Source organism: Arvicanthis niloticus, chromosome 8 (genome assembly GCF_011762505.2).
Source record: "Arvicanthis niloticus isolate mArvNil1 chromosome 8, mArvNil1.pat.X, whole genome shotgun sequence".
Classification (NCBI taxonomy): Eukaryota; Metazoa; Chordata; class Mammalia; order Rodentia; family Muridae; genus Arvicanthis; species Arvicanthis niloticus.
Genome location: NC_047665.1, coordinates 60,811,689 through 60,833,814, shown reverse-complemented (window position 1 = coordinate 60,833,814; position 22,126 = coordinate 60,811,689). Strand labels below are relative to the sequence as shown.

Below are 22,126 nucleotides of genomic sequence, written 5' to 3'. Positions count from 1 at the left end.
ATATGTGCCATACCTATAATCCTCATGACTCAGAAAACTGAAGCAGGTGGATCTCAAAGTTACGGCCTACATGAACTACAGAATGAATTCAAGGCTACTATAGGAAACTTAGTGAGCTTAATCCTGACTCAGAAAAGTAAGATGATGATGATAGTTGAATTGGGGATACAGATCTGTGGTAGGATGTTACCTGGACATGTTCAAAGCTCTGGATTCAATCTCTGGCATTCTGGCATTGCAAATTAATTATTTGTGTTTAGTATAGGACAGTTTGCTTGGAAATCGTTGTTTGATTATTTGTATATGTTAGTATGTAAGGGAAACTGGAAAAACAACCCATTGCTAACAGTGGTTGCATCTTAGGCTGAGGAACACAGAGAGAAAATGGAGGAATTAGCACAGACACTAGTACACTTTTGTATTTAAAAACCTTAGAATATGTTAATTTTCTAGTCAGTAATAATTCAAAAATATTTTGCAGGTCAAGATTTACCTATCATAGTACTTTTCATTTTTTAAGTAAAAGATCCTTATAAATCTAATAAATCTGAAGGTACTTCAGGGCAATTCTGATGAATTGTAACTAGAAAACAAAAAACAATAAAATTTTGCTTGATAGGCAAGTCTCTTGAACATATGAAGTTTGCATCAAAAGATGATTTAAATGTTAGAAAAGCAATGTTGAGACCTCAGAGGAATCAGTCTGCTGCATTCATTAGGATGCAGACAGGAATTGATAGCATGAATGTAGGATCCCCTACATTCATTTTATTTCAGACCCTACTTTTGCATCTGTTCTTCCTAATTTTTTTCTGTATTCTAAAAACTGCTATTTTACTATCTGCTTAGAAGAAGTTACACTAAGTCTTTAATGTTCTCATAAGTCCTGTTTCTATTCAGTCTTTCATGAAATCCCTGTGCTTGCCTTCTCTCAGTTAGGCATACTCCATGTAGGTGATGCCTCTGATGTATTAATAGTTTATGTGTATGTCTCATTTAAAAGTTTATGAGCTTTCTGAAGGTATACCAAATCAATCCCACCACCACCTCTGCATGCATGCATGTGTGTGTATATACTAAAATTGACATTGTGTGTCTTCATCTATCACTCTTCATATTTTCTTTCTTTCTTTCTTTCTTTCTTTCTTTCTTTCTTTCTTTCTTTCTTTCTTTCTTTCTTTCTTTCTTTCTTTCTTTTGGTTTTTCGAGACAGGGTTTCTCTGTGTAGCCTGAGCTATCCTGGAACTCACTCTGTAGACCAGGCTGGCCTCGAACTCAGAAATCCGCCTGCCTCTGCCTCCCAAGTGCTGGGATTAAAGGCGTGCGCCACCACTGCCCGGCTTCATATTATTTTTGAACCTAGAGATTTGCTTACACAGTCTTGTTAGTGAGCCCCTATCTGGGATCTTCCTGTGTCTGTCTCCTGGGGCTAGAACTACAAATACTATACCCAGCCTTTTATATGTGTGCTAGCCATCCAGACTTAGGTCCCCATGCACGCATAGCCTGCACTTTGCCTACTGAGCCATCTCCCAAACTCCAGAACTAACTTGTTTTAATCTTACTACCTCCAAACTTAATGCAAAGTTAGTCATCAGTGAAGATTTATGCAATTAATTTTTGGAAAATTTATTATAAATGCTAAAATCAGTTGATACCACAACTGAGAAATTAATGTGAATTGCTATAGATTTCTTTTGTTTTTGAGTGTTTGATGAGTTCCTGTCATATGTACAGTGTTGCTTGTGAGTGCTGGGGAGAGGTTAATAAACCATGGAAGAGTCAGACTTCACAGACCCCGAGATTCTCTGTGCCATGAGAGGGAAAGGGACAGGATGCTTTTGAAGAACTCAGTCTGTGGGACCCACAGTGCTGTGTGCCTGTGGAGGCTGGCGCAGTAAACAGAATCACAGGGTTCCTTGTAGGTCAGACTCAAAGGCTTTTTGGGCATTGAGGAGAAACATGTCTTTGTCTTGTGTTTCCCAGTCTCTGACTCTTAAGATTGTGTTTTAACAAATACTATGTTGAATGAATTGTTTGCAGTTTATTTTTATATCTCTCTGTGTGTGTTTCAGAATATTTATATACTTTTTAAATTTCTGTCTTGAAGCAGCGAAGTGGTGAATCTGTTAAAGTACACCAACTTGATGTTGCTATTCCTTTGCATCTCAAAAGCCAGCTGAGGAAAGGGCCCCCTCTTGGTGGTGGGGAAGGAGAGACAGAGTCTGCAGACACGATGCCGTTTGTCATGTTAACAAGAAAGGGCAATAAACAGCAGGTAAGATTTGTCCCCTGGGTAGTTAGTTTTTTTGTTGGTTATCAGATATGAGAATTTACTTTGTTTAATAAATTTCAAGTTACCCTTTTCCTATAAAAAGAGATGTAAACTTTTAGCGTATTCAATTATAGAGATATTATTCATAATAATTGGTTGATTGATGCACTGATTGACTTTAAACAATGTGTGTTTATGGAAAGGGCTCTTAAGTTCTAAGTGTGTATATATTTGTAAGAACATATAAATTCTTTGACTTGAAGTAGAAAACTATATAAGGTGAAAGATAGAAAAATCATAAGTTGATCCCCTGAACCCTACTCTTAAAAGCAAAGACATAAAAACCTGTAAGTCAAACACTGTGTTGCCTCAGTCCCAGGAAATTAGCTGACCATTTGAACAGATGGCCCTAACTAAACAAATCTTAAGATTCATGGTGTCAGGATGCTATGGGCCCGAGATTAGCTTGGCCGCGCTTTGAACTAACAGCCCTGAGACAGTTGGTGCCAGGATGTTAAAAGTTTGAGATAAGCCTGACCCCCTTGAACTGGAGCTCATGATATATAGTGTGAAACTACTTCGAAATAGCCAATTATAAAGTGACACACCATGCATCTTAGGAATTTGAGATCAAATGTATCCATGACCTAGTGACCTGTTCTCCCTCCTTCCCCCTTCCCTAACTCCACTCTCAGCCTTCCCTCTTCCCTAACTCCACCCCCACCTGGTTTGTAGATGCCCCCTTAAAAGCTGTAAACTTCTTTTGTGCGGCTGCTGAATTCCGCTGCCCCTGCGCGGGCTTGAAGGAAAGACAGCCCTGGCTAGCCAGTAAACCTCTTGCAATTTGCATCAAGTTGTGTTTCTCGTGAGTGATTTGGGGTGCGTCTGCAGTTCTCCACGGATCGGTGAGGTCCTTTTCATTTGGGTTTTACAAAGGAAGCTCAGTATTATGGGTGTAGGATAAGGGAGAGGAGGATATGGACTAACATATACCAAGAAAGTACTTAGTGCCAAGGTTTGATTGTTTTCTTGAAGTCTGTTATCTGACCCCACACCTTCTCTTACATTTTTACTATACTCTTTCTTTCTTTGCTGTATGTTAGCATATGGTCCCTGAAAGTCATTTCGCTGGCTACTGAGCCATTACTTTGGGGATTCATGTGTTCATTTAGCAGATGTTTACTGAGCATCAGCCATGCACTAGTAAGCATGTGTATGAGTCTAGGTCCTAGGACTATAGGTCACAAAAAGGATGGAGTACCAACTGTCCTCATGGGCCTTATCTCCTACTGAGATAATAAAACATGGTATACAAGGATAAAGGCAAGCTGTCAGAAACAGTTCCTGCATGCACAAATACCAGTTCTGCTTTTATGTCTTATCATTTCTGATATTAGGTTCATTTCTAAATTAATTCATGTTATAATTAACATTTTTGTAAAATGATATGTATTAGAATGAAAGAAATAACAACTTTTAGGAAATAAGGTAGCTGTCACAGGTAGTCAAGTCTAATTAACTGGTTTACATGCTATTCACATGACCATTTGTCTCATTTGTGTTCGTGCTGGGCCCTTTGTGTAAAGCATAAATTAAGTAAATTCTTCTCTCTTGGAGCTTTCTCTCTGGTTTAGTAAAGGAACTCACAGTGTCAGCTTGGGAAGATGAAGGATAAAGGAAGTGAAAGGAGACAACAGGCTTAGGGACAAGCATGAAGGGAGGCTCTGCTTGCAGACAGGCCATTAGTGAGTACTGTCTATGCCTGAAAGACACAGAGTCAGTCAGTCTCTCTCTCTCTCTCTCTCTCTCTCTCTCTCTCTCTCTCTCTCTCTCAAGGCTTTCCTGGGGATGGGGGCCAAAAGATCCTATGAAGAGGTTAACGGTGAGCAAGAATCCCTGAAAGATTAGCAGGGCTAGCTCCTGGTGACACCACGTTGGTCTTGGATGTCTGCCTCTCTGTCTTGAGGACAAAGAACAGCTCTGCAGCACCATCCTTAGGATGGGAGCCCATGTAAAGATTCTGACTCCCTTTATACGCTTGCTGAGACCTAGCCCCTTCTTGAACCTGGGGCTCATGGAGGCCACCTCCATGCCCTTAGCATTGTTAAGTAAGAGTACCAGAACCTGCAACTCAGCAGTAGCCACCACCCTCTGCATCTTCCTAAGGAACCAGAGTGGGTGCCAGTACTCAAACCCTGGGAATAAGCAAGATGAGTCATTTAACTCCCTGCACATAAGAGGAGCTCTGACTCTTGACCTCCAGGAGTATGGCTGGGAGTCTCTATTCTTGGCAGTCAAGCTACTAGGCAGGTATGAGGGCTGAGGGCCTACCCCTTGATAAAGACAACCTCACTAAGTTAAGACGGACACCCCTCCTTCCTTTTCAGTAAGAAAACAAGGAGAGATTAAGATAATTATCAGCACCCTACCCCAAGGTTGAGGGTCACCTTGCCCTGTGCTCACCCACCCTCCACAGTGCTGATCCCAGCCTAAGTTTGCGTTAGATGACTACATACAATTCCCCTCTGTGTTTTTTTTTTTTTTTTTAATTTCTAGATGAGTAACTCTGTTCCTATCCATAATTTCCTGTTTAAATAAGTGATCATAGAAGTCCCACTTTGTACCTTTATTTTGCTGGCTAGTGTATAAAATAGCTTCAGTAATAGTAGAATAATAGGGCTTGCAAGGACTACATCATGACTAACATTAAAGTTATCATGGTAAAGTCAAATGCTTCCTTCATCACCTCCCACCCCTCTCTGTACAGGTATGCCTGTGTGTGCATGCACACACACACACCACGGGGTTGGGGGTAGCTCTAACCAGGCTTCACCCCTCTACTGTCTATAGACCATGAGTGTGCTCTCTGTTCATTTGGTCTCTAAGGAGGAAAATGAGAGCCAGTTTTGGTAAGACTCTTGAATTTGGGATTGTGCCCAGATCTTTGCCAAAACTGCTTTTTGACTACCTGGAGTTGGTAATTTGCCACTGTGACCAGGATTCTCAAATCCCAGTTTTAATGTTTTCCCCTAGGCTTGCTTACTTTTTTGACCTAGGCTTTTTAAAAAATCTTACTCATCATATTTTCCGTCTCCTTTATTCTCTGTGCTCTTCCTTCATACTCCCTACCCATGCCAATGGCTTTTCTTGGCACAAAAAAGAAAGTCTGAAAAGGTCATTTAATTCTAACATTTTAAGGCATATACTATGCACAAAGGCTTTACAATGGCACAAGGGGTCGGGGCAAAGGACAGTATTTAGCAACTGTAATAAGTGTTTCTTGGTTCCCATTACTGCATAGCTACTAAAGTAATAACATGTATCTCGGATTCTAGTTTTATTAACTAAAAGGAAACTTAGTAATATCTTTTCTGAATAAAATAAAAAACAATACTAGTTTTCCTCTTTGTTATATCCAGGTATACATAAGAATGCATTGTCATCAACTTGAACATGCTGGTTAGTCCTTATACAACACATAGGCTTCGACAGTAAGTTAAGATGGCCAGGCATGGTGATGCATACTTATAATTCTGAGAGGCTGAAACAGGGTCATTAATTTGAAAGCCAGTTTCAGGAAAATTATTTTTAAAAATATCATGGTATTTTGTGGTCTGAGTAAGAAAGTGTATTTTGTTCTTTTTTTTTTTTTTTTTTTTTTTTTTTTTTTTTTTTTAATTTAGCTTTTGACAGTTGGCCTTCTGGTGCAGTGGCTTTTCTACAAGTTTGAAATGTATTGCTGTATAGGAGTGTTTAATTCTTTCCTTCAGTGAAAGATGCCTTTGTACTACATTTGTGTTTAGAGATACCTTTCTGTGACAGTCAGCAGCGGGAAAACTGGATCGGTGAAGTGAGTAGGTGAAGAGAAGTAAAAGGAGAACCAGAACAAGTTTTACATTTGCATATTATGAATTTGAGTAATTAAAGTAAAACATTTAACATGCAGCTCTGCTATATAGTTTAGCATATTTTATTTGTAAAAATGCTAAGTGGGGGTTAGGGAGATCACTCAACAGTTGAGTGTTTGTGATACAACCAGGAGGATAGAGTTTGGTCTGAAGCACCATAAAACAAACCAGGATCCCACAGACATCTGTAATTCCGGCTCTTAGGGACCCAGCACCTACTTCTCTCCTTCCCCACAAGCAAAGGTGCAAATAACATGAATGTTTGAAAAAGGCAACGTATATTTAACTTAGTACTGGAGGTTTTACAGCCAGTATTCCTAACGAATTCTGACTTGTTTCATCTGAAAAATGAAATCAGGTTTTTACATTTTGACTGGGATAATCAGTACTTACTGTAACGTGGCACTTCATAGTATGTATACATACGTAGTTTTATAATGTAGCTATGTGCATGATGCAGCTTAAAGTAACATCTTTCTTTATAATACTTTATAAAGTATTATATATAAAGTATATAAAGTATACTTTATAAAGTATAAAATACTTTATAATTTCTTTATAATACTTCATACTATTTTATTAGTATACTGGCAATATAATTAAGTTTTTCATAACTGAACTTGAGAAGAAATTTCAGGTTTTAGCATGGGAATGTAGTAAAGAGAAAAATGTTATTATTTTACTGAACATCTAAATGTAATAGAAAAAAGTATCTTATAACAATTATCAAAAAATTACCTATGTATGTTTCTTATTGGCTATCTTGTTCTAGTATTTTGTAAGACTGTTAGGCTATTTCCTTCTAAAAATTTCCATATATTTTTAAGTGCTTGAGACCAGGAAGTGTAATGACTGAGAGAACCAGCCTCCTAACCAAGGATTAGGATACTGGTGTGTGTTTACATTAAGAAATCGGGTTGTTTTTTTTTTTTTTAACTATCTAAATAGATAAAGTTTAAAAAAATGAAATTGGGTTTTTACTTCTTTATTGTTTCCATCTCAATCACCCTGGGCTAGAAAATTAGTTTAACTTAGTATGTTTTATCTTGGTATGTGAAATGTTGTCTGATATCATAAAAACAGAATACAGTCGGTGAGATGTACACATTGTATGTCTGACCTTGTGTGTGTAGTTATCATGTTATTGCAGTCTGAGAGGGACACTGACTGACTGATGTCCACCATAAGGAAAATGGCGATAAAGAACACTTGAAGAACTAAGTTTTCAAGTCAGAGGGCAATGAATCAGATCTCGTGTAATGTTAAATGTGATGGCTGAGCAGTCTGGAGGCGTGTTTCACAGAGAGAGGTCTGGGATACTGAGCACACATGGCTCTCAGAAGCCTGCCTTTCCACACCGTGCCTTTGATCCAGTCACAGATGAGTCTCCTATGTGAAGCACACACACTGGGGGGGGCCACAGAGTTTAGGTTATGAAACACTTCGTTTTATTTTTATGCTTAGCTAGTTATCATAGCTTACCTAAAATTTTCCAGGGAGCCATGGGCTGTATTTTATAGATTTTTATCTAGGTTTGTTTGCCGTGTGCATTCCTAAGCTAGAAACATCATGCTGAACATGGGCTTTCTGAGAAAGGACCTGGCCTCTGTCAGTTATGTTACCCTCCCTCCTCGCATCACGTCTCCGTCTGAGCTGGGAAGGCAGGGAGAAATGAAGGAGTGTGCTGCTCATCTTGCTGTTGTTCACCTATGACGTGTCTGTGGGATGAAAGGTGGTCCTGTCTCTGGGTGCGTGCTTCAAGAGCATTGCTGTTCCTGAAGTCGGTCAAACCTGGTAGCCTTCCAGTGCCCATCCACCTAAAGGCTTTGTTTCTTCTTAGCATAATACAGCTTTGACAAATCTGGTTTTCAGTGAAGGATAGATAGTATGTTTTGTAAACTCATTTAATTGTCCTTGCTATGTTATCAGGCTGTTTCTGATTCCAGTGTCGTTTTTCCTCCAGTTTAAGATTCTCAATGTGCCCATGTCATCCCAACTTGCTGCAAATCACTGGAACCAGCAACAAGCAGAACAAGAGGAAAGGATGAGAATGAAAAAGCTCACCTTAGACATCAATGAACGACAAGAACAAGAAGATTATCAAGGTACAGGCTAGGAATGGTAGCACAGGTCATTGCCCTACATGCCATCACTCTGCAGGCTGAGGCAGAAGGATCACCATGAGGACAGCTTGGACTACATAGTAAGACTATTTCAAAAAAAAAAAAGGAAGCTCACTTATTAACAATGTATAGAGGAGCTGGAAAGATGGCTCATCAGTTAAGAGCACATACTTCTCTTCCATACTTCTGAGTTTAATTTCCTTCAACTACAACTACATCAGGTGGCTCACAAATTACCTGTAACCAACTCCTCTGGCTTTTGTCTGCACTCATGTGCACATAATCCACTTATGTACAGAATTAAAATTAATAATAATTTTTTCCTTTTTTTTTTTTTTCAAGACAGTGTCTCTCTGTGTAGTGCTGTGTTGGAACTTTCTCTGTAGACCAAGCTGGCCTTCAACTTAGGGATCCATCTGCTTCTGCCCCCCAAGTGCACCACAGCAACCAGATATAAAAATAAATCTTATCAACTTGAATAAAAATAAAAATGTGGGAAGTTGGGGCTATAAAGTTGAATTTGTAGTATGTTTACGATGCAGGCATAAGGACTTGAAGTTCCCAACACTCACATAAAAAGCCAGGTGTGTAACCCCAGTGCTGGGAGGCAGATTCCAACCAGGATCCAAGTCCAGTGAGAGCTGCTGTTGGAAAAAACCCGGATGGACAGTGCCTGTGGAGAACAACGCCCCTAGGCGTTCAATGTAGTTATCACAGTTATTACTTCCTTTGCTTTTTCATGTTTTCAATACTTTGTAATCATTACCCTATATAATATTCCTCTTTGAAAGAGTCAGCTACCTACATGTAAGGACTAATGAACTTTATTTCCCTGGTATTTCGTAGGTTTGTAGAGTTCTATACTTACAAGAGCTAACAGCATTTTCCTCTTTGCTTCTAATCACAGAAATGTTGCAGTCTCTTGCACAGCGCCCAGCTCCAGCAAACACTAATCGTGAGCGGCGGCCTCGTTACCAACATCCAAAGGGAGCACCTAATGCAGATCTAATCTTTAAGACTGGTGGGAGGTAAGTAACCTTCACTGGCTTCTTCCTAACAAGTGTTTCTGTTGCTGACGCTTCTGTGAACAAATTGAGAATTTATGATTAGACTCAGTGATAGAGCTTAATTTTATTGAAGCCTGTTACATTGCCACTAAAAATACAAAGTAGCTTAAGAGGCAGTGAGAGGTATTCATTTCTTACCTATTCACTTTCTAAAAGTAGCTTAAAGTGTATGCTGTAGTGTTCCTGATAATATCTATCTCCTTTTATCATCATAGGGACCAAAACTACTAGAGTATTTCATTTTAATATTTCTCATAATATTGACATTTCCATTTGGTAGGTAACTTCTCAAGTATTTTTGTCAATACCAAAGACTTTCTCTACTCAGAGTAAATGTCTTTTAATCATTTTTATATGTTGAGTTGTTGAAAAGTAGAGGAAAACAAGTGTCAGTGCTCTCAGAGCTAGCGTCCACTGGAAAAATGAACTTGTGAGTGCTTTAGAGTTAATTCTGCCCTAGTTGTTCTTGTTGGTTTTGGCTTTTGAGTCTTTTGTTGTTTTCTTGGTGGTTGTTGTTATTATTGTTGTTCTCGGGGGAGGGGCTCAAAACAGGGTTTCTTTGTGTAGCCCTTGCTGCCCTAGAACTCAGTCTATAGACCAAGTTGCCCTTGAATCAGATCTGCCTGCTTCTGCTCGAAATTAAGGGCATGCACCAACACTGCCCACCTTAGTGATTTTTTTTTAAATGAGAGACTTAATATGAAGTACTTTCTAGGAAGTAGGAAACAAAAATAACGTGTGGAGAATAGATACATAAATATATAAATTATATAAATTTATACATGAACGTGTATGCCCATTGAGTCTTTCCTAAACTCTTCATTAGCATTGTCCCATGTCCCTTCAGAGTTTCCCATTGAGAGGAGGAGCCCTGTTTGTTATTCCTTTCCTCCAGGGAAGGCTGTGACTTAGTCCGCCATTATGCTGAAGCTTCACTGGGCACCCTTACTGCCCCTTGGGCATTGTCTGAGTCATGCTCACAGTGTAAGCTTTGTTTTCTGGTTTTGGAGGGGTTTTTTTGTTTTTTTGTTTTGTTTTGTTTTGTTTTTGTTTTCTTGTTTGTTTGTTTGTTTGTTTTTGGGTTTTTTTCTTTTACACTTTTAATTTTTTGTGTATGAGTGTTTTGCCTGCATGTATATCTGTGTGCCATGTACATCCCTGGTACCTGAGGAGGTCAGAAGAGGCATTGAATTCCCCGGACCTGAAGTAGGAATCAAATCTGACTCCTCTGAAAAAGCACAGGTGCTTCAAGCCACTGAGCCATCGCCCCAGTCCCACTCCCCCTTTTTTAGGATAGGGTCCCACTATGTAGTAGCTCTGTGGCTTTGGACTGAGAGATCAGCTTCTGTCTTCTTCCTAACTACTGGGATTAAAGTCATGTGTCACCACACCTGGCTCTCTTTTCCTGATGTACCCACCTCTTAGTTTCTCTGACTGCTGGGGTCTGGTTTTTTCCCATCTCTCCATCCCACTCTCTCCAACCTCACTTAACTCTGTGAGCACAGATAGACAGTACAGATGTCCTTTCCCTGTGGGTTCGGTCCTCAGCCTCCTCTTAGCCTTCTATTTTCTGTACAGTTCATCCCTGCTGTGGTCCGTTTGCTATCAAGTCTTACCAATACTTTGAACTTGAGTTTCTGTGTGTCTGAGACAAACCTCACATGATGATGCCCTGATCCAACCCCCCTCTCCCACTGTGCTCTTCAGCTTAGTTAATGCAAACATTGCCAGCCCATTTATCTGCACCCTGAAAAGGAGGTTTGGGGTTTGTCTCATCTCTCTCCTTCAATTTTAATTAATAATTGTCTAAACAATAAGTTAATTTCTCTGTGGTATTCTACTAAGTAACTCTTAGATTTGCCCATGTTTTCCACATCAGTGCCATGATTCAGATCAAGGGACCATTACTTCTCTTGTGGAATACTGCATCACAGGTCTAGCTAAGGTCGAGTGCAGGCTGCTGCTTTATACCTAGTATTCTGAGATGCAGTCTGCCATCTGACCTTGTGAAGCCTTCTACCTAAAGCCCTTCAGTGGCTCCTCATGCTGAGCTTACAGGATAATGTCTGAATTACACAGCTTGCTTAACATTTCTTAATGTTCTTTCTCATATTCTTGGCCAAGCTTGCCTCTTAATTAACTGTATTCCTAACTCCCTCATTCTGGAGCCATATCCTGCTTTTCCCCAACCCTAGGTAATTCTGTTCCTTCTTTAGGGCCTGCCTTGGTATTCTTGGAACTGGCCTAAGTGAAGATATGCTGCCATGACTCAGTATATTCAACAGAGCACTTCCTGCTTAATTACCCGTCAGCTTGTCTCTGTTCCCACAGAAGGTTGCTTTAGAGGCAACGACTGTTTTATCTTGTCTCTCCTATGGGGTACTTACTCCCTGGCATCTAACAGAAGCAGAATAACATCATTTGTTGAACAGATAAAGAGACTTTTACAGTCCATGTTTAATCACTTCATTTTCTTCTCCGTCTCCTCTACTCTTCAGCTAACTTCTTGGTCTGTTTTATCTAACACCACAACTTTAAAAAAAAAAAAATATCCATCATCTTAGTTAGGGCTTCTATTGCTGCAACGAAACATCGTGACCAAAAAGCAAGTTGGGAGGAAACAGTTTATTCAGCTTACACTTCCATGTTGCTGTTCATAACTAAAGGAAGTCAGGGCAGGAATCTGCAGGCAGGAGCTGATGCAGAGGCATTCTTTCTTTTTTTTTTTTTTTTCTTTTTTTTTTTTTCTCATGTATTTTTTTCTCATGTATTCTCTCAAATATTACAACCCAAGCACAGTTTCTCCTCCCTATCATCCCCCAGTCTCTCCCCTCAGAAAAAAACAAGCCTTCCAGGTACATGAACCAAATACAAATAACAGCTATATTAAGACCAGACACATATTCTCACATCAAGGCCAGATGAGGCAACCCAGTAGGATAAAAAGGGTCCCAAAGGCAGGCAAGAGAGTCAGAAACAGCCCTTGCTCCCACTGTTAGGAGTCCCACATGAACACTGAGCTACACAATCATAATACGTATTCAGAGTTCAGAGGACCTACGTCAGACCCATTCTGGCACCCTGATCTCTGTGAGCCCACTTGGCTCCCCATTGGTTGATTCTATGGGACATGTTCTTGTAGTGTCCTTGATCCCTCTGGCTCCTCCTATCTTTCCTCCTCCTCCAAAGGACTCTGAGCTCTGATATTTGGCTGTGGGACTCTTCCTCTGGATAAAGTCTCTCTGGGCTCTCTAATGACAATTATGCTAGGCTTTATAGTCCCAGCACATCCTGCAGGCATGACAAACTGTAGGTCGGACGGTTTATGGCTGGGTTGGTGTCCCAATCCCTCCACTTGAGGCCTTGCCTGGTTACAGAGCATGGCTAATTTAGGCTCTGTGTCCCCATTACTAGGACTCTTCACTAGTGTCATCCTCGTAGAGTCCATGGAGTTTCCACTGCACTCGGTTTCTACCTCACTCCCAAAAGGTCCCCCAATCCCAGCTATCTCTCCTAGTATTCTCTCCCTTCATCCCCCCAACCTGATCCCTCCTATTCCCATCCCCACCCGCCCCCAGTCCACTCTCAAAAACCTATTTAGAAGATCCTTGCACCCCCTCTTAAGATCTCCTTATTGCTTAGCCTCTCTGGGTCTCTGGATTGTAGCATGATTACCCTGTACTTGATGGCTAATATCTACTTATAAGTGAGCACAAAGCATGTTTATCTTTCTGGGTCTGAATTGCTTCACTCAGAATGATAATTTTGTTTTCTAGTTCCATCCAGCAAATTTCATGATATCTTTTTTTTTTTTTTTCAACAGCTAAGTAATTGTGTAAATGTACCACTTTTTCTTTTTTAATCCATTCTTGAGTTGAGGTACATCAAGGTTGTTTTCCAGTTTCTGGCTATTATGAATAAAGCTGCTATGAACATAACTTAGCAAGTGTCCTTGTGGTAGGATGGAGAATCCTTTGGGTATATGCCCAAGAGTGGCATGTCTGCCTGCTCTCTTATAGAACCCAGGACTGCCAGCCCAGGATGACACCACCTACCCTGGGCTGGTCCTCCCCTGCTGATCACTAATTGAGAAAATGCCTTGCAGCTAGATTTTATGGAGGCATTTCCTCAGCTGAAGTCCTTTCTGATGACTGTTAGCATGTGTCAAGTTGACATACAAAACCAGCCAGTACAACTGACCCCTTGTCAACCTAACACAGAAACACATCACTATTAAACCACTTTTCCTTTCTTATTCATCCCCAAGATCTCACATTAAAAACATAAATAACTTTTAAAAGTCCCACAGTTATTAAAAATTTAAACACATTAAAACTTTAGTCTCTTTAAAATATTCATTCTTCCTAAAAATTCCAAAATCTCTTTTAAAAGTCAAAGTCTTTATCTGTGGGCACCTGTAAAAATCAAAATTAAGTTGCATACTTTAAAGTATATAATTCAAGAGGGAAGAAGAACCAGGGCACAGTCACAATCAAAACAAAACTCCAGCTGTGTAAACAATACTATGTCCAATGTCTGGGATCCACTCAATGAGCTTCTGGACTCTAAAGGGCTTGGGTCACTTCTGCAGCTTTGCCCTCTCTAGCACACAGCTTGTCTTCTAGGCTCTGGAGGGCTCCACTCCACTGCTGTTGTGTCTTCGGTGGTTGTCCCATGGTACTGGCATCTCCAAAACTGCTGGGGTCCTCTTCATGCCAGCCTCAGCTTCTCTTCATGCCCCCTTCATTCTCAGGCCTTCACCTGCTGTTGAGGCTGCACCTTCAGTAATGGCCTTCCATGGCCTCTCACAGTGCCGAGCCTCAGCTGCTCTCTGTGACCCCTTCATGCCTTCAAAACCAGTACCGCCTGGGTGACTCTTAAATGGCTAAGTTCTGTTGCCAACATGATGTACAACTGGGGTTGCCTCTGGAACAAAGCTTCTCTGGCTCTCTGGAAACACTTTCTAGAAAATTCCACCTCATTGTTGCTGGTCTCTTAATCACCACTTAATTCTCAGCACCAACAACATCGAGTATCTCAGCAAACCAAAGGCTCCACTTTAGTAGTTCTGGTATCTTGTTAATTCCAGCTGATTGTTCAGCCCCAGTTAACCAGAACCACGGTATCTTAAAAGAGCAAATGGCCCTAGTGGAATCTTTAAACTTCTTTCTGAAATATCCCAAGCCAGGCTCGTGGTTTGTACACAGTTATCTTCTGAGCTCCCACAGAACATCCCACTGAGCTCTCCACATTCGATGGCTTTTCTAGCATAGTGCTCAGGTCTGTCACAGCAGTACCTCAGTTATACTGATACCACGTTGTTTTAGAATTATGACTAAAAAGCAAGTTGGAGAGATCAGGGTTTGTTTGCTTACACTTGCATATTGCTGTTCATCAATACAATCAGGACAGGAACCTGGAGGCAGGAGCTGATACAGAGGCCATAGAGGAGTACTTACTGGCTTGCTCCTCATGGCTTGCTCAGCCTGCTTTCTTATAGAACCCAGGACCACCAGCCCAGGGATGGACCCACCTACAGTGGGTTGGGCCCTCCCCAATCAATCACTAATCAGGAAAATGTCTTACAGCTGGATCTTATGAAGGCATTTTTCTCAATTGAGGTTCTCTCCTTTCATAACTCTAGTTTGTGTCAAGGTAATATAAGACTAGCCAGCACATCCATCTTTAAGAATGACCCTCTGAGCCTTGCGTGGTGGCACACACTTATCCTAGTACTTAGCTAAACAGAAGCAGGTGTTATTTCTGAGGTCAAGCCTGAAGTGGAGCAGGAATGGCATGTGGCTGGAAAGATGGCTCAGTGGTTATGAGCACTTTCTGAGGACTTATATTTGGTTCCTAGCACCCACATGGAGAGTCACAACCTAATGTAACTCCATTTCCAGGGCTCTGATTCTTTCCTCTAACCTCCATGAGATCAGGCATGTACATGGTACATAAACATACATGCAGGTAAAAAAAAATCACATAAGTCTTTTTAACGGCCCTTTGTAACATATAATAAACGCTTTAAAAATATAGGTGCGAATGAACATTGTAAAAGAGAAGACAAACGTGTAAAGAGGTGTTAAGCCATTTGGAGTAGCAAGTGGTCTCTGATTTTACAATTTAAATTCTAAGTGAAGAAATATAGTTATTTGGAAAAAAAGAAATGACAGATGGAATCTTCTGGTAATTTGGATTCTGTTTGGTTTTTTTTTGCTTTTCACATCAAGATAGCATTGGTAGAAGAATGTGGTATCATCCAGTGTTGTAAGTGTGCTGTGGTAAGGAGTTTTCTGTGTGAGGGAGGGAACCTTGTGCCTATGAGATAAACACCTGAGAAACTGCTTCCAAATAGATTCTTGAGGTGATGGATTCTTTTTAAAGCCAGTTATTAATGTTCATGACATGATATGGCAGTTAAAGTGAAATTTACTTGCTGGCTGGTTACTGCAATAGTTGTAACATCTTTGCCTAGGGATTTGATAGGCTTAATCAGTTGATAAGAACGTAAATTAAAACTTCAGTTCTTTAGAAAATTACAAGTATTTACTTTGAATGAGGTAATGTGCTTTAAGTAAAACTATTTTCTAGGTTTTTTTTTGTATTTTTCTGAGGTTGCTTTCAGAGCAAGTTGCTTTCAGTTCAGTTATTCTTAAAAGCTGACACTATGGCATCTTCAGCCAGTGTTGATACTGACACCCAGCTGCTTCAGTTTCATGTGGATTATTGCAGTGTTCTCTAAACTTTGCAGATGCCTATCAGTTATTTACTGACTTAAGCGGTTGGCCCCTGGCTTAGTTCTCCATCTCATCTTTTCAAGCAGCTAGGACAACTGGCTCACAACTTTTTTTATATTTCCTACCCACATTGATGGGTAAATCACCCAACAAGGTATGTGCTCTTCCACTGAGTTAAGCCCCCAGCCCATGGCTTTCTTTGACACAAACTCTCCCTATGTGTAGCTCTGGTGGGCCTTCAGCTCTTGTAACTCCAGACTCTGTTCCACAATACCCCATGTGGGAATGTCTTTACATCAACATTTTCAGGTTATTTGGTAGTTTTGTTAGATATTTCCTAGAATAGCATTAACTCGAGTATGTATTAGAGATACTTTTTTCAGCTCTTAGAATCACTGGGGATAATTCTTTATAAGATAGTCATGTGGCACTCTATTAGAAGTCTGTCTTACAGATTTGGTCCTCATCCACTGCACTTAGTTACTCTGTTTCAGAAAGCTGCTTGTATTACTTCAGGACAGACTTTTGTGTCTTCAATTTCTTCCTGTCAGGGAATGATTGTGTTGGTATTTACCCTCCTTTTTTAGTTCAGGTCTTGAAGAGATTTTTTTTTTTTTTTTCTGAGTAGACACAGCTCAGGATACACTTCTCTGTGTTTGTATTTTATTCCTTGAAAGTGTCTTGCTACTCTGACCTGCTGTTTGATAAGCTATAGTGTAGCAGTTCCTTCTCCTGCCCTGAGTGGCTTCAGCAGCAGAGCTGCGTTGTCTCAGTCGCGGAGGCAGGAAATGTGGATGGGGCTGATTTCTTCTGAGCCGTGGAGAACATGTTCAAGCATCCCAGCTTCCAGGAGTTTGCTGGCGGTCCCATAGCTTGTAGGTCTATCACCCTAGTCTGTGTCTCTGTCTTCTTTCACACAGAAAGAAATAGCATTCTTCCTGTGTGCATGTCTGTGTCCATACTTTTTTCTGTAAGAACAGTATCATGTTGGGAGCTCAACCTATTCTGGCATGGCTACATCGTAATTGATTACATCTGCCAACAACTGTTTCCAGATAAGATTATAGTCCGATGTTTTAGAGGTTACACTTTACCATATTGATTTCTCAGCATCTTAGAAATTATATGTAGAGGGCCAAGTATGGCAACACATGCCTATTTATAATCCGATGACTGGGGAGCAGGAGACAGGAAAATCAGGAGTTATGATTACCTATGTAGTAAGTACAAAGCCAGGTTGGGCAGTGTATGACCATATCAAAAGTGTGGGAGAGGAAATTAGTTGAAGAGGAGGTGTAGGAGCCTTAGGTGTAGGAGGTGGAGAGCATATAGGATCTTCAAGAAGCATTAACTATGCATGGTGGTTGCTGATGATTGACACTTTCCTGCCCCATGTGGTAAAGTTCCTAATGCCACCGTATTTGTACTTTTAGGAGACGTTGATCCAGCAGCACGTGTCATTTCATTAGGTCCTGTATCTGATGTTGTGGATAGTGGAGTCCTCCAGCAATTGAATGAAAGCAGCGGACACATCTCAGCATGTCGGTCTAGAGAGTTGCGAATCTAAACCTGGGACAGGCTGGGGCCATGAGGCAGAAACACCAGCCTCTGCCAACACCGGAACAAGCCGACGCTTCCAGACAAGGCAGAAAGGCCTTTTGTAATGGAAATCACGTGAGGGTTAATCTTCTCTTGAGAATGGCAGTCAAGAAATGAGAAGGTTCACTTGACTACTGAGCAGTTACACCAAGAAGAGCGTCCATGAGGTGACTGAGCCAGAGAAGAAACGGTTGAGATGGGAATGGTATGGGGGAAATGAACTTGAGTTTTAAACTTGATTTAAGTTACAGTGTCTCTGAATTGAACATCCCATGTTGGAAGAAGATACACTTGGGGGCTCCAGGACTACAGTAGAAAAGTATAGAGCAAGCAGTAAAATCTTCTAGTAAAAACTTACATGCAGGACAACAAAATGATGAAAGATATCCAAATGCCAGATAAGCCACCAGGAAAGGTTTCGTTAAGGAGTTTGTTTCAAGAGGAGCAAGGGATGGGGGAGAAAAACCTGTGTTAACCATCAGAGTCAGTGATGTAAAGTTGCCTATTAGAGTGAAAGAAACTGTGAAGACTGTTAATATGCACAGCATTAGTGCAGATGGTTTAGGAGGTCTGATACCAGCCTAAGAACAGGGATATAGTTGAGCCCATTGTAAGTATCATTGAAAACAAACGGTGCCAGTGAGCATGTCGCAGAAGAACGAAGGACAACAAGAAGCGGATCAGAGTACGTTGTTGACCTTCATGGGTTACAGCCTCTGTCTAAACAAGATGTGGAAACAAGTAGAGCCTTTCCTTTGCTTTTGTTTTCGTTTCCTTTTGTTCCCTTCCCCCAATAGAATGAGGGTTCTTAGTCTGTTTCTGACAGTCTGTTAATTTAGTAGGATAGGTATCCTTCATTTGCTTTCCAATAGGCATAGTAATTTAGTTAAAGAACACATCTGTATGCTACAACTTGATTACATCTTTTTTCTATTTTGCATCTTTCTTTTACCATGTTTCAGTTTCTGCATGTAGATTTCAATAAGAAACAAAACTTGTAAAGTTGTAACATTTCACATGGAAATGCTGCCCAATCTTCACCAGCTTCAGAAATCTGACCTTTGCCGATGCTGCAATAAAGTGTTGTAATTTGGATTTGGCATGATTTGTTTTATTTGGTTGGGAAATCTTTCAGTGGGTCAATTAGTATCATCCAGGGTCATCTTCATGCTTCACTAAAAAATATTCTCTGCTAGATATGGTAGTACATGACTGTAATCCCAGAACTCACTACTGAGGTAGGATCACAAAAAAACAAACAAACAAAAAAACCAGAGTCTCCCTGTAGCCTTGGCTCTATGTACTTACTCTGTGGACCTTTGGACTCAGTATGAAGACCTAGAACTCTTAGAGATTTGCCTGCCTCTGTCTCCCAAGTGCTGGGACTAAAGGTGTCTGCTGCCATGCATAGAAGACATTGTCTCTAAAAGCCTGATATGACCCAGGCCCTGTGTTGAATCTCTAGAAATAGGAATGAGACAAAGGGATGGACTTCCTCCCGATGTCATTAGTCTTCTCCCTTCCCCACATCTACCAAAGATAAACAGATAGTATTACCCTAGAAAATAAAGATACGTGTGGAGAGAAGCATTCGTTCTGCAGATCAGAAATCATCCTGAGAGATATCTTGTCTCTCCGTGTTAGTAATTGGGAATCTAACTACTCAAGGTCAGTAATTGTGGGATTTTTATTATAAACAACAAATAATTTTACTATAAGAAGTAAATGGTGGAATGTTGAGAATACTTTGCCAGTGGTAAAGAAAGACCCCAGGCTTTCTAACAACTCCAACTGTATCTAAGATCTCTATCCAGAATGAGAAACTTCAGGGCAGAAATGAAATTAAATGTGCCCTAGGTCCCCATTAGAAGTGATTTTAAAGTGTTTTTACTCTCGGGATGGAGAGATGGCTCAGTGGTTAAGCGCATTGGCTTTTCTTCCAGAAGACCCAGATTCAAGCCTCAGCACCTACAGGGTGCTCAACAACTATCTGTGACTCCAGTTCTAGGGTATCTGATACCCCTGACCCTGACCCGTGACATTACTGGGCACACAACTGGTATACAGATACACATGCAAGCAAGACATCCACATGCATAAGGTAAAAATAAATTTAAAAAAACTAAAGTCTTTACACTTTAGGGGTTAACTTTGACTTATCTAGACTCTGGTGTGTTGTTTACTTAAAATGAAAGATAATTTGAGTTTGCTTAAAGCAAAGGCGATTATTATAAGAATTGTAAGGACAAAGCAGTGTTCAGGAATCCCTGGATGTTAGACAAGTAAGTGCAAGCAGAAATGGTCTCTGCTCTTCACCTTTCATGCTCATAGTAGACTGCTCTGGTTACCATGACTGGGCAAAAAGAATGACTTTCTTCCAGTTCAGGAAGCTGCATGTCTGCATGTCCAAGGGTTGGCAGAGTTGGTTTCTCCAGAGGCCTTCTTTTGTTTTGCAGAGGCTTCTTTGCTGTATTCTCACATGGCCTTTTTGTGTATAACCCCCTCCCCCTCAAAGATACATAGCCCAATCTATTTTGGAACTTGGTATGTAACAAAAGATTGGTCTGGGCATGGTGGTACATACCTTTACTCCCAGCACTCAAGAGGCAGAGACAAGCATATCTCTGTGACTTTGAGGCCAGCCTGGTCTACAGAGTGAGTTCCAGGACAGCCAGGGCTGTTACACAGAGAAACCCTGTCTCAAAAAGCCAAATAAATAAGCAACTAGGTAGATAAATAAGACTATCTTGAACTTTTATCCTCCCAGGCGCATACGTCATTGCAGTGCTTATGTCATCATTCTGGGCTTCAGCACTGCTGGGGATCTCATCCATTTTAGATAGACACTCTACCAGCTGAACCACTTCCCCAGTCCTATCTTTGGCAACAGAACGCTGAGGGGTTTGTTTTGTTCTGAGACTCTCAATATCTCAGGCTGGCCTTGAGCTCATGGCATTTCGATAGGTGCAGAGGCTGATGTAGTGGACTGCACCAACTGTAACTATCCAAGACATTCTGGCCTGCCTTGGCTAAAACATCATCTGCAATCTGATCCCTGCAATCCCAGGATCCCTGTGAACTATCCAAAGAAAGAATGCTTTCTACGTTCAGCTAATTCACAATTTTAGATGCATAGCTTCCCAAATAGCTGTGTCTCATTTCTTTTTTTTTTAATCTATTAAGTATTATTTTTATTTATATTACTTCAGAGCAGACCACATTATATTAGATAACTAATTAGGGGGCTCATCTCTAAGAATTTCTAGAATTCCCAAATGTTTTTCATAACAATGCTAAACAACCTTTCATTGTATAGGCTGGCCCTGAGGCAATCAGACCGGTGCTTTTGACTTTATGCTAATATAAAATACAGGTAACTTAAGTTTTATAAATTCTGTTGTATAAGATGTTTTTATGTTCTACTTCACATATGAATTAGGTTATCTTGTCAGGCTGATGTTAAGATTCATGGATTTAAACATTTATATAAATACTTGGGAAAGATGGGAAACAAGACAAATATTCATTGAATCTGATCTACATAGCAGGCACTCTTCAGAGCAGTGGGGATACAGAGGTGGGGGTTGAAGGGTGCTCCTACCTACAAGGGATTGATTTGCTATCAAGGACACAGATAATATAAGCAAGAGGAATGACATGAAGCTCTGTACAGTGCTTGGTAACATTCAACCCATAGGAAGTTCATTTTGTCGTTGTGGCAGTTACACTGAAGTATCTAAACTGCCCTTTTAGCCTTGCTTATGCCTACTTCCTCTCAAGGTCAAGAAAGGTCCATGCCTGTTCTCCCAGCACATGAGAAGCTAAGGAAGAAGACCACTCATCCCAGGACAGCCTGGTATATCCAGCAAGACGGTCTCCATCTCTCAATTTATTAAATAGCTTTAGTTCAGGTACTACCTCTTTGTTTTAATTTTTTTGTTGTTGTTTTTTGAGATGTTTCTTTGGATAGCCCTGGCTGTCCTGGAACTCTGTAGACCAAGCTAGCCTCTGCCTCCCTAGTGCTGGGATTGTGTGCCACCCACTGCCAGGCCAAGTACTACCAATTCTAGAAAACCTAGCCATTCTCTCCTTTTAGTTTGATTGAAGAAGGTAGCCAACCTATGCGCCTGCCTGCCCACCCGCCCGCCCGCCTGCCTGCCTGCCCACCTGCCCCTGGAGGAGCACAGCCCATGTGTAGGGAGGTAAGATGAGAAACAAGCTACCTGACCGATGCTCTCTCTCCTAGACTCTGGGTCAAGCCTAAAGAGTAGGTATGCCATGCCTGATCGCCTGCCGTCCTCCGTGGTTTGAAAGGGTGGTCTTCCTGGTTCCCAGGCTCCTCGAGCTCCCTGTCTAATTTACCTTGACTAGTTGAGCTCAAAATTTTGGAAAGTAGAAGCAAGTGAATGGGTCT

The 22,126-nt window shown here is 40.8% G+C and overlaps 1 protein-coding gene across 5 annotated transcripts in view; it reads left to right on the top strand.

The window, feature by feature from the left end:
* The window catches only part of Upf2 (UPF2 regulator of nonsense mediated mRNA decay), a 111,966-nt gene extending 93,159 nt beyond the window's left edge, over positions 1 to 18,807 (top strand). For 2 of the 5 annotated variants that reach the window (XM_076939456.1, XM_034510109.2), the window contains 4 exons: positions 2,111 to 2,278; positions 8,147 to 8,288; positions 9,214 to 9,334; positions 17,547 to 18,807. In XM_076939456.1, the coding sequence (XP_076795571.1) occupies positions 2,111 to 2,278; positions 8,147 to 8,288; positions 9,214 to 9,334; positions 17,547 to 17,556 (441 nt within the window). In that variant the 3' untranslated portion in view covers positions 17,557 to 18,807. Of the gene's footprint in view, positions 1 to 2,110; positions 2,279 to 8,146; positions 8,289 to 9,213; positions 9,339 to 17,546 lie in introns of those variants that run through there. The other 3 variants (XM_034510110.2, XM_076939458.1, XM_076939457.1) reach the window with 3 other exon arrangements.
* The last annotated feature ends 3,319 nt before the right edge of the window (positions 18,808 to 22,126 follow it).